General features: G+C 44.4%; 1 protein-coding gene across 1 annotated transcript in view; it reads left to right on the top strand.

Annotated features, from left to right (window-relative positions):
• LOC126480759 (transmembrane protein 214-B) overlaps nt 1-12676 on the top strand; it is a 152404-nt gene that overhangs the window by 35719 nt on the left and 104009 nt on the right. Inside the window, exon 6 of the mRNA XM_050104047.1 lies at nt 5103-5204. Coding sequence (XP_049960004.1) covers nt 5103-5204 — 102 coding nt within the window. The remainder of the gene's footprint in view (nt 1-5102; nt 5205-12676) is intronic.

Genomic DNA, 12676 nt, shown 5'->3' with positions numbered 1-12676 from the left:
AGCAGCCACTCGACCATCAAATCGAAGTTTTCTCACTTCCTGCCTAACTGTCGTAGTACTTGCAGTGGATCCTGATGCAGTGTGGAATTCATGTGTGATGGTCTGGGTAGATGTCTGCCTATTACACATTACGAACCTCTTCAACTATTGGCAGTCTGTAAAGCAACAGATGAGGACGGCCTGTACGCTTTTGTGCTGCACATGTCCCTTCATGATTCCACTTCACTATGACATCGGAAACAGTGGACCTTCGGATGTTTAGAAGTGTGGACATCTTGCTTATTGACGTATGACACAAGTGACATCCAATCATCTGACCATGTTCGAAGTCCGTGAGTTTTGCAGAGTGCCCAATTCTGCTCTTTCATGATGTCTAATGACTACTGAGGTCGCTGATATGGAGTACCTGGCAGTAGGTGGCAGCCCAATGCACCTAATACGAAAAACGTATGTTTTTGGAGGAGTCCGGATACTTTTGATCACATAGTGTATTTCATAGTATCTTCAAAGAATACATCTGTCTATAAAGATAGAAATCTTGCAAATTTCGCAAGGACTGTCTTTTCCTGGCCTATAGCCCTACACTATCATAACTCAAGTGAAAACAAAAATTGAAAGGGCTCTACGAATCTTTTACTCTCTAGCAGAGTGTGCACTGTTCTGAGAGATTAATGCTATATTCCGAACTTTGACGCAAACCTGAAATCTTGCCTTTCTCAGTCAATTCTCTTGCTGTCTGAGCTGCCCAGGCACAGCTCTCAGCTTCATTCCAGCTTCACTTCACCAGTATCTTCCTCCCATTAGAGCAGTGCCCACGAAACACAAGGTTCTGGATTTAAGTCCCAGTTCAGCACACAGTTTTAATCTGCTAGGATGTTCTCATACGTATGGCTTTTGTCACTTTCTGTGGGCTTGACTTAACAGCCATTTGAAGTGCTCTTGGAAAGAGGGCTGTAATACTTGGTGGCGGTTGCACTAGAACTGAAGCCTCTCTTGGCCTTGAGAGCAAAGGAGTTTGTACTGCATTTTATTTGTACTGCATTCCATAACAGTGCCTTACGTTTACCAGGGTACCACAACAAACACTGCTTAAGCAGAGAATTTTCAAAAGCTCAGAAATGTAGGACCCAGTGTCTAATGACTTATTTTTTTTGCTGGCACTTTAAAGTATGGGATGAGACAGAATTATATGTACACTTTAAATTAGATTTTTGGCTTGAAAAATTTATGGAGCAGGAATTCTTAATTTGCCGACTGACACTTGGAAACTAATAGATAGTGGAGAACATACAGGGTGACAATTATTGAACTATATGGAGGGGGGGGGGGAAGCTAAACTAGGCATGCACACACTTTATTCAGCCTGTAAACATCACTAAAGATATTCAGATTTAGGTTATGACATGCCTGCTGTCATTGGCGATGATGTGGTGCAGACGAATAGCAAAATTCTGCTTGATCCGCTGATGTGTCAGAACATCGATGCTGTCGATGACCAAAATGGCTGTTTTCAGCTCAGCAATGGTTTTGGAGTTATTGCTGTACACCTTGTCTTTCATATAACCCCACAAAAAGGAGTCGCATGTGTTCAGGTCCGGAGAATATGGCGGTCAATCGAGGCCCACATCAGTGGCCTCTGGATACCCCAGAGCCAGACTACAGTCCCCAAAGTGCTCCTCCAGGACACCAAGCACACTCTTGCTTCGAGGGGGTCGAGCTCCATCTTGCATGAACCACATATTGTCAAAATCAGGATCACTTTGGATAACTGGGCTGAAATCGTCTCCCAAAACCTTCACATATTGTTTGCTAGTCTCTGTGCCATCAAGGAATGTCACACCGATTATTCCATGACTGGACATTGCGCACCACATAATCACTTCTTGAGGGTGAAGAGATTTCTTGATTGTGAAATGCACATTCTCAGTCCCCCAAATGTGCAAATTTTGCTTGTTTCACGTCCAAATGCCCAAGAAAAACAAGGCACGTGTGCATGCACATACTAATTCCCATTGTGCCCCATGGACAAATGGTTAATTTGAATGTCCTGACGCAAACCATTCAGAAGTTATGATGATTTTATTTCATGTGGATCAACAATTGTCACCCTTTACATTATGTACGTGATATTGTCTTTGAATAAGCAAGTTGGTGGTAGAGTACCACACAGTAACGAGGCTCTGTGTTAAGCGTTTATCATAGACTTTCATGTTAATGAACTTGTGATTGTAAATCTTCCATTGTAGAGTTCCTTATGGGCGACACTGCTAGTATTACATTAATTAATGGTATAGTGTTCCAAGCAAAGAAATATTTTAAGCAAAGAAAGTGTACTTCCCACACCACAGTACTACCAGTTCTACACATTGATCTTGCCAAAAGCCGAGAAGCGATTCTTCTTAGTGTTGTAGCCCACTGGGGCACTCTGGGATGCTCTCTGGGCTACTCTGGGATGAACTCTGGGTCACTCTGGGATGAACTCTGGGTCACTCTGTGATAATATCTGGCTGAGTGTGGCAATCTTTCTATAGCACACATGGCTGTGTTGACTTAGCTGCTGCAGCTACATACAGCGCCAGTGGCTACGTAGTTTGCTGGCTGCCGCTAGAGCTCGCAGGATCGCGCTATAGTTTTAACTAAGCGCGATCCGCTGGAAAAGTCTGCTTCTCCTCCTGTAAGGCATTGCTGTGTGCTGCGTGCGGCTGCCTCGACGGGAATGAGCATGCTGTTGCCTCACGAGAGAGATATACAGTCCTCTGACGTCATGGTGATAAGCTTATCTGGGCATGGCAAGAAGTCAGCACGCTCAGAAGTGCAATGGCGGCACTGGAAGCTGAATTTTCCAGCGGATCGCGCTCTGTTAAAACTAGAGCGCGATCCGCCGCGGCGCTGCGGCTGCCAGGCGAAGCTCGTTCAAGGTCACGCGCCAAGATGGCGGCGCACACAGCAATGTGGTTTGGGATGGACATCAAGAAGTCACTGGTAATACTGCAAAGAGCCCCCCCTCCCTCCCTTCAGCTGTTAATATCTGATGAAGAAAGTGTACTTCCCACACCACAGTACTACTAGTTCTACACATTGATCTTGCCAAAAGCCGAGAAGCGATTCTTCTTAGTGTTGTAGCCCACTGGGGCACTCTGGGATGCTCTCTGGGCTACTCTGGGATGAACTCTGGGTCACTCTGGGATGAACTCTGGGTCACTCTGTGATAATATCTGGCTGAGTGTAGCAATCTTTCTATAGCACACATGGCTGTGTTGACTTAGCTGCTGCAGCTACATACAGCGCCAGTGGCTACGTAGTTTGCTGGCTGCCGCTAGAGCTCGCAGGATCGCGCTATAGTTTTAACTAAGCGCGATCCGCTGGAAAAGTCTGCTTCTCCTCCTGTAAGGCATTGCTGTGTGCTGCGTGCGGCTGCCTCGACGGGAATGAGCATGCTGTTGCCTCACGAGAGAGATATACAGTCCTCTGACGTCATGGTGATAAGCTTATCTGGGCATGGCAAGAAGTCAGCACGCTCAGAAGTGCAATGGCGGCACTGGAAGCTGAATTTTCCAGCGGATCGCGCTCTGTTAAAACTAGAGCGCGATCCGCCGCGGCGCTGCGGCTGCCAGGCGAAGCTCGTTCAAGGTCACGCGCCAAGATGGCGGCGCACACAGCAATGTGGTTTGGGATGGACATCAAGAAGTCACTGGTAATACTGCAAAGAGCCCCCCCCCCCCCCTCCTTCCCTTCAGCTGTTAATATCTGATGAAATGTCTTTATGCAAACAGTGCTTCCCTGAAAATGAATTTTCACTCTGCAGCAGACTATGCACTGCATATCTGTTTTGATGTAACTACAGAATGAGGTCACCTCTCAATTTTCTTTCAGTCATGTCCTTGTTGTTTAATTTGTATTGGACTGTCAGATCTTTGGTTCCATGGACAGAGCACTTTTACTCAAGCAATTGATATACCGTATCTCTGTTTGTCATAGAACACTTCAGCTTGTTCCAGTTCTTAGTAGAATAATGTAATTCATTGTATCTACAATCTCTCATCCCACCCTACAGTTATTCTAAGTTCAAGAGAAAGAGAGGCAAGGGGGAAGTTAATTCCTCAATCGAAACATTTAGTTTGTTACATTGCAAATCATAAACTAAGAATGTGCTCTTTAAGTGAATATTTTAAAACTTTCCATTCAGATAATCAATTCATTGTTACATATTCTATGTCTCAGTGGTTCTCATTAAAGATAATTGATCTTCTCATCACACATTTTCTTTTATTTTTTGCAATTCATTTGTTTAGCACTTTCATACCAATCATAGAAAGTAGAGCATTTTATTTTGTGACTGAAAGAAAGATTCCAGGATTTCACAAATTAGTGAAACACTAATTACAATCTGACATGAATTATTTTCCATTTCCTCTTAAACAGTGCATTAATGGTAACCATTTCAAAGGATTTTGTTTTAATTTTTTTTTATTAAAGGAAAATGACTTTCCAGAAGCTTTAATATGATTTTATTGTACTCGCACCGAGCAGGGTATCGCACTGGACTCTCATTTGGGAGGACGATGGTTCAAACCCACATCCAGCCATCCTGATTTAGGTTTTCCATAATTTCAATAAATTGCTAAAGGCAAATGGTGAGATTGTTCCCTTGAAAGGGCACAGCTGCTTTCCTCCTCCATCCTTCTCCAATCTGAGCTTGTGTTCCATCTCAAATGACAATCATTGTCGATGGGACATTAAACACTAATATCCTCCTCCTCCTCTTATTTTACTCACAGATAGTTTCAATAATACTGACAGCTTCTGCTTGACATACACAATTCATGCTGCCTTGCTGGGATGAGCTGTTATTGTAATATACCTTGAAACTAAAAATTGGGAAGAGCTTTTGTAAATATATCTCCGCAATTTGCATACTCTGATAATACTATGAATTTGCTGGGCTCTACAGCAAGCATGCATGTTGGTTTATAGTTAGATTACATTTGACTGCTGAAATGTAAAAGTTTTTGGGTACACTGTATAATTTGTGGATTTTCCACTGTATAATTTGTGTTTACAGTTAATGTAAATAGTTCATGCCTTTGTATTTCAATTTGCAGAAACATGTGATGGATACAGACGCAGAAAAAAGACTTCCTGGAATGTTCCAGTCCCTACTGGAACGACTGGTGCCATCAGCCCATGAAAACTTGAAATCTGAGGTAATTTTCATATTTCTTGTAGTGTTGAGAGAATCAGTAACTTGTAGAGTACATTTTTTTGCGACTTGTAGGACATTAGTAGTTGCTGGTACATAATGATTTTAGTATAATTGCACCCAAATCCACACTACAGCAACAAACCTCTAAAAATGTAGGCGAAAAGGAGGTAGCGATTTACTGTAACACTGGCAGTTGTTATATTTACAACCCGTTAATTTATGTGCCAAACTAAATGCTAACTGCTGTTGGTTTTTTTTGTAATTAAGTCGAATGCGACAGTCGCTGGGAGAAGAAACACTGAGCGTAATATCATGCATGAATACTGTATGTTTAGTGTGTACCTTGGCACTGGTTGTGGTTACCGCTTAAATTAGTTGATTACTAATGCTGTGAAGGCATTTAACACCTCACTGTTGTATGCCCAGACTAATGTATAGTCATCACCATTACAAATTCTGTATTTACCAGAGTTGTAGTAAGCAAATGTGGGAAAGTCAAGCACATTGATTTACATGTTTTTCCTTGCATATTAAGGGTTTTTCTCTAGACATGGATTTCTACTCAAGTCGTCATTTACCTGTTGCCTTCTGTGCAATCTTGGAGTTTGTATAGGAATCTGATTGCACCTTGCATAAAATATGTTTTGTATGTTGAAGAGTAAGTGTAATTTTCAAATGTTTGCTGAGGTTCACTTTAATGATGCTTAAATATGCTGCAAAATAGAAAATAATAACACATGAGAACACAAAGAATGTATTTGTTATTCTAAATATATTTGTGTTCTCAAGTTGTTTGTCTAAATAGATATTTGATGTTCATAAATATGTCAAATATGAGAAAGATTCTTTTCACACTCGTATTTTCGCCTTTTGCACATCTGCATAAAATTTAGTTTTATATTGAGCTTGAGCAGTGAGAATTTGACTTTCTAGAACATGTGAATGCAGTCCACCCAAATATTTGTTTGACGATGGAGATGGGAAAGAATGGCTGTCTTCCCTTTACTGGTGTATTGCTCAGAAAGAAGGTGGATGGTGTGCTGGGACATGCTGTTTGCAGGAAGCCCACCAACACTGACTTGTAACTACAGGCACTTGTTGTCACCATTTGGCTCAGTGTGAAGGGGTACTTCTTTCTGTGGTACAAAGTGCCCACGTCATTGCAGACCCTGAGAGTTTGTCAGATGAGTTAACCCACTTTGAGGTCACCTTGCATCAGAATGGAAAGAGTGACTAAACATGCATTGCACTATCGACCAACTGTGCACCCATTGAATGATGATAATACTGAGTTGGCACCAAAGTCTATGGCCTTTCTGCCTTACACAGGGAGCATTTCCAACAAGATTGGTTCTATTTTCAGAAATATGATGTGAAATGTGTTTTCTGACCTCCATCAAAAATTAGGGTACTTTTAGGTTCTGTTGAGGATGATCTCGATTTGTGTACATTGGGTGTCTCATCGTGTTCCTTGCATTTATCCCATCTCATATATCGGTCAGACTATCAGGACCACAAAGGAGCATTGTACTAAGCATATAAGTGCCACACCGGCTTACGACAGCTGAGCAAATTGGCTCACCTCAGGGGACTCACAACTCTTTCCACAGGGCCCCAGCCTTTGTAGCATTACGTACTTGCCATGCTACAAGCTTACACTACCACTATCCCTTTCTCCCTCTGCCTTTCCATTACATGGTTTTCTTGGTGCCAACCCTGCTTGAACCTGGTTTATGACTGAGCCTCGAGTTTCCACTTGCGGCGTATTCTACAACTTTTCATGAAATAAACACATGGTCCTCATTGTGGGTTTTGACCTGACAATGATTTTCAAAATTTCCCAGCAATGCGGATTGTGCAGGGAAGGTTTCCCAATGTAGTGTAAGCTCCACCTTTGTGCCGTTTCATTTGTGCTCCCTTCCCTTTAATAAGGTAACACATGAAAAGCCCAGCAGCCCATGATGGGGAAGGGAGGGGGGGCATCAAGTACTCGCACGGTGGTAGCCCCCTGACGACGCAGGGATCGCATTGTTGGTGCCTGAGCTGAAAACTCCCCATTTATACCAAGGAGTATCTGCCCATAGTGACTGGCACACAGGGACTCTGAGTAATGGATTACTGGCAAGGTAGCCATTGCTGAGGTAGGGTGGCATCCATGGGGAGGTCCCCCTTTTGGAATTCAGAGTGGTAGTGGCACAATTGCGGATGAGCCGTAAATGAAGCAGATTATGTTATCTTCGACTGGTGGCCATATGGCCCCAACAGTCTTATGAAAAGACAGTCCTCTTTCAGTGAAGAGAGATATGACCCTAAAATATTCCCTTCCCTGGCTACACTGTGGGAGGTACATAGGGCTAAACAGCAAGCAGAGCAATACTTCGTGCAGTGCTTGTCTTGTACAAGGACTGATGGTGATTCCTTCTTGGTTACATAGCCCTTATTCTTTGTGGAGAACTTAGAAGGCAAGTTGGTGGAAGTGGCAGCCAAGTGTGTGGAACAGCACCCCTGCATAATCGTGGGCACTGCTCACTTTTAACAAGCTGGATGAAATACTTGTGACCGACACTCCCAAACAATGTAAATTTGGTTCAGGACATCATTTTTCATAGAGACCTGCTCTTACAACCTGATTATGAGCTACACACCAACTTGGAGAGATGTCGTGAACTCTTTGTCTGTTATGTACATATGAGGCCAGAGGACAATAGGGTCACTAGAGGTGCGTGCATCTTGGTGTTTGAGGGTGATTCATTGCCTGAAAAGGTAGAGGTGATGGTATACCGATGCAGTGTGAAACCTTATATTCCCCCTCCCCCATGCGGTGCATCAAGTATCTGAAGTCTGGGCATGTCTTTGCATTGCAATGCTAGCCACATCTGTCAAGACTGTGGATGAGCGCTACATGCAAATGCGCCTTGTGCCTATTCCTCCACATTTGTGTCATCTGTGGAAAGTACCATTCTCCCTGCTCACCATATTGCACTGTTTTCCTGAGTGAGAAGAAAATACAAGAATACAAGACTGGACAAACTCACTTACCAAGAGGCCAGTAGTACGAGCAATTGCATCCAGCATGTCAAACGTGTTGTAGACACTCTATATAGTGAACTTGTATCTCTTAATACACCTTTGGAGGCTGTGGCAGTTCAGGTAAGGGTGTTTCAGGATATTACTGTCTGCAGTGTTTACCTCCCGCCCGATGGTAAAGTGTCTCAGAACATACTATTTGCATGGGTTTCTCAGCTCCCCCAGCCTTTCCTAATCTTGAGTGATTTCAGTGCGTATAACCCATTGTGGGGTGGAACTGTGATCACTGGCTGTGGTAAAAGACCTCGAATATTTACTGGCAGAACTTAACATTTGTCTCTTGAATACTGGCACCCACAAACACTTCAGTGTGGTACACGGAACTTTCTCAGCGATTGACCTTTCCCTTTGCAGCCCTTGTCTTCTCCCATCCATCCATTGGAAGGTCCACGATGAACTGTGTGGTAGTGACGACTTGCCATTCTTCCTGTCCCACCCCCAGTGTCTCTCCCCTGGACACCTACCCAAATGGATTCTCAACAGTGCTGACTGGGATGCTTTCACCTCTGCTGTCGGCCTTGCCTCCCAACGGCATGGAGATGTCGATGAGGCAGTCCAGAATACAACTACAGCCATTCTTTCAGCAGCTGATTTAGCGATCCCCTGTTCCTTGGGCCCACCCAGACGGAAAACAGTATCTTCAGGGTCATCAGGTTGCAGTCGGGCTCTCCAACACAATAAGCAGCACCCATCGATGGAGCACCTCATTGCTTTTAAGCAGCTCTGTGCCCGGGTCTGCCAAAAAAAAAAAAAAAAGCAAACCGAGATTGCCATTGGGTCACATACCATTCCTTTGCATGTTTGGAATAAGATCAGACATCTTTACAGATAGGACAGCTGCAGGTGAACCTCGTATTACCTTGAATGTCGCTGTGTACACTGACACAGTCACTGTCACTGAACATTCTGCTCTGCACTAAGCTCAAGCCTCAGCACCTGAAAATTGTCAACCTGCCTTTTGTGTTTTAAACAGTATGTGGAGCAAAGCCAATTATCTTTTACTACATGCCACCTGGAGCCATATAATGTTCGATTCAGTGAGTGGGAATTTGTCACTGTCTTAGCCCGCGGCCCTGATACAGCCCCAGGGCTGGACTGCATCCACAACCAAATGATCAAGCACCTACCAGTGGATTATCAGCATCATATCCTTGTCATCTTTCACCACATCTGGAGTGAGGGCGAGTTCCCGTTGCAACGGCGACAAAGCATCATTGTCCCAGTACTGAAACCAGGCAAGCAGCCTCTAGAGATAGACAGTTGCTTGAACACGTGGTGAGCTGGTGACTGTTGGCTCCTTGAATCTTGTGGTCTTCTGGCTGTGTCCCAGGGTGGTTTTTGCCAAGGCTGTTCCACTAGTGATAATCTGTTTTACCTGGAATCTGCCAACCTAACAGCTTTTTCCAGATGTCAACACCTTATAAGCACCTTCTTCGACCTGCAAAAGGCTTATGACACCACTTTGTGACACCACATCTTTACTGCCTTACATGAGTGGGGTCTTTGCTCCTTATTTTCATCCAGGATTTCCTGTTGCACCATACATTCTGGGTTCATGTTGGTGCTTCCCACTGTGCTCCCCCATATTCAAGAGAATGGGATCCTGCAGGGCTCTGTACTGAGTGCACCTCTGTTTCTTGTAGCCATCAATGGTGTAGTAGCAACTGTGGGGTCCTCAGTATCACATTCGTTGTATACTGACGACTTTTGCCTCTACTATTGTTCCTCTAGTGTGGGTGTCACTGAATGTTGACTGCAAGATGCTATACGAAAGGTGCATGCGTGGGCCCTTACCCGTGGCTTTCGACTTTAAACTGCCAAGAATCGCGTCATGCGGTTCTGCCGACATCGTACCGTTCACCCACAACTGTAACTTTACCTTGACAACCAGCTACTCAGTGTGGTGGAGACTTGCCACTTCTTAGGACTTGTCTTCGATTCTCTGTTGACGTGGATTCCCCATCTTCGCCAGCTTAAGTGAAGTGCTGGCTGCAACTTAATATACTATGATGCTTTACAAAGCCCTGATACAGTCCTGCCTTGACTATGGGAGTCTGGCATATAGTTTGGCATCACCCTCAACAGTGCGGGTACTGGATCCGATACGCCATTGCAGGATTTGACCTGTTGCGATGGGAGCATTTTGAATTAGCCCTGTTAACTGCTTACTCATGGAGGCTGGGGTCTTTACATTGTGGATCAGCCACCAACAACAGCTTGTCATTGATACTACCCACATCTTCAGCTCACCTACGCTTCTGAACTACCATCTCCTCTTTCCAAACACATTAATCCATCTCCTGCAATGGCAGCCCAGATCAGGATTACGATCGCAATCCACATCTGGTCTATCCTCTCTGCATTTCAGTTGTTTGCTCTTCCACCTCTCCTCTGGACTGACTCCCGTACACCTCCGTGGTGCATCCCTCAGCCACAGCTTCGTCTTGACCTATCACAAGGTCTGAAAGATTTGGTTCATCCAAGGCCCTCCGCACCGATTATTTTCCATCCTTGGCACATTCCGGGTTTCAGAAGTAGTCTACACTGATGGCTTGATGATTGCCGATCATGTACACTTTGCTTATACTCACAAGGGGCTTACTGAACTGCGCTCCTTGCCAGATGGCTGTAGTGTTTTCACTGCAGAGTTGGGGCTCTTGAGCATATCCGTTCCTGCACTGGTGAGGTCTTTCTTCATCTGCAGCTACTCCTTGAGCAGTTTGCAAGCACTCAACTAGTGCTATCCTCACCATCCCTTGGTCATTGCTATCCATGATTTCCTGTATGACCTTGAACAGTGTGGACACTTAGCGACCTTTGTCTGCACCCCGGGCCACATCGGGATCCCAGGAAGAACTTGCTGATAGCCTGACCAAACTGGCTACAAGCTAACCGACTTGACATCATTATTCTGGAGACAGACCTCCAATCGATATTACGCATCAAGTTTTAGGTGACCACTTTGACTTCACAAAATAAACTACGGGTCACCAAGGAGACTACGAATCTGTGGAGGTCCTCCAAGCAGGCCTCTTGCAAAAACTCTACCAACCTTTGCTGGCTCTGCATCAACTCTGTTTGGCTGACTCGTCATTATCTCCTCATAGCAAGGACCCACCCCACTGTCGTTGTGGCTACCATTTGATCATGGTTCACATTTTGCTGGACTGTCCAACCTAGTTGCCATGTGGCGGACTCTTGCTCTCCCTGACTCGCCCCCGGTGTTAGGAGATGGTGCCTCAGTGGCTGACATAGTTTTATGTTTTATTCATGAAGCAGGCATTTATCACTCTCTTTAAGGGAGGGCCGCTTAACCTTATCGACCCATTGAGGGTTTGGCAGAACACAGGGCTGCGGCTGTCTGGGCTTGTTGGTCCACTCCACTCCTCACCCTACTTGCCTTTTTTTTTTTTCACCCTCTCACTGGTCTGTTACACTTTTTCATCTTTTGTCTCTCTGTGCTTCTCTTGTCCTGTCCATGTTGCTAGTCTTTATGAGGCAATCTCTGAGTTGAGTACCTCTGGTAAGTGGCGGGGGCTGGGGGATGTATGCCCCTCATTCCGCTCTCCTTTCAGGGATTTCCGGCTGCTCTCTAGATGGGGCACCTCACTTGCCTTTCTTCCTCTGTCTCCCTTTCTTCAGTTGTCCCTTATCTTGGCTTTGCTAGACCTTCAAGTTTTCTTCTCCTGGTTCTGATCGGTAGGCTATCTCTGATCTGCAGTCATGTAGTTCTCTCTCTTCACGGAAAAAGGGACTGATGACCTAGTAGTTTGGTCCCTTTAGTCATCCTACCAAATTGGTGGTTGCAGAACATTGTCTTGTCACTGGTCATCCTACACAGTATAACAACACGCAGATCTGGCATGCACTTAAAGTTATTGGGCTGGTGTTACTAAGAAAACAGTTAAATTAGCAAATAACCTTGTTAAATGGAGATGGAGGTTTTTGCTTAAATTCTGCATGGAATTCTGTTCTCTCCCTTTCATAAAACAGAGGGACATAGTTAATGCTACCTCACCCATTCTTTAGAAATTTTCACTGCCAATAACTTCTGGTATCAGTTATCTTTAGTAGTGTGGTAGACTAGTGTTTACAGTGTGTGTGTGTGTGTGTGTGTGTGTGTGTGTGTGTGTCATCTTTCCAGAAGTGCTGTGCTCACAGTATAAGGTCAGTATTTTTAATTGAAATTGAGTGCAGCATACTGTGCAAGTATAGAGAATATGAGAGATTTTTGAAGTGCCACTGTCAGGACTGCACATTGAGTGTGTGTTGTAAAGCATAGATTGGTAGTTTGTGGACCTGCATTCGATTCCTGGAGATGCTAACATCCTCCACCCCCTTGCATTGTTAAACTATTAATTATAAAATTTATAATTAAACAGTTCA

The sequence above is a fragment of the Schistocerca serialis genome, chromosome 5 (genome assembly GCF_023864345.2).
Source record: "Schistocerca serialis cubense isolate TAMUIC-IGC-003099 chromosome 5, iqSchSeri2.2, whole genome shotgun sequence".
In the NCBI taxonomy this organism is placed as follows: Eukaryota; Metazoa; Arthropoda; class Insecta; order Orthoptera; family Acrididae; genus Schistocerca; species Schistocerca serialis.
Note: the sequence above shows the minus strand (reverse complement) of the source record. Positions and strands in the feature narration are given on the sequence as shown.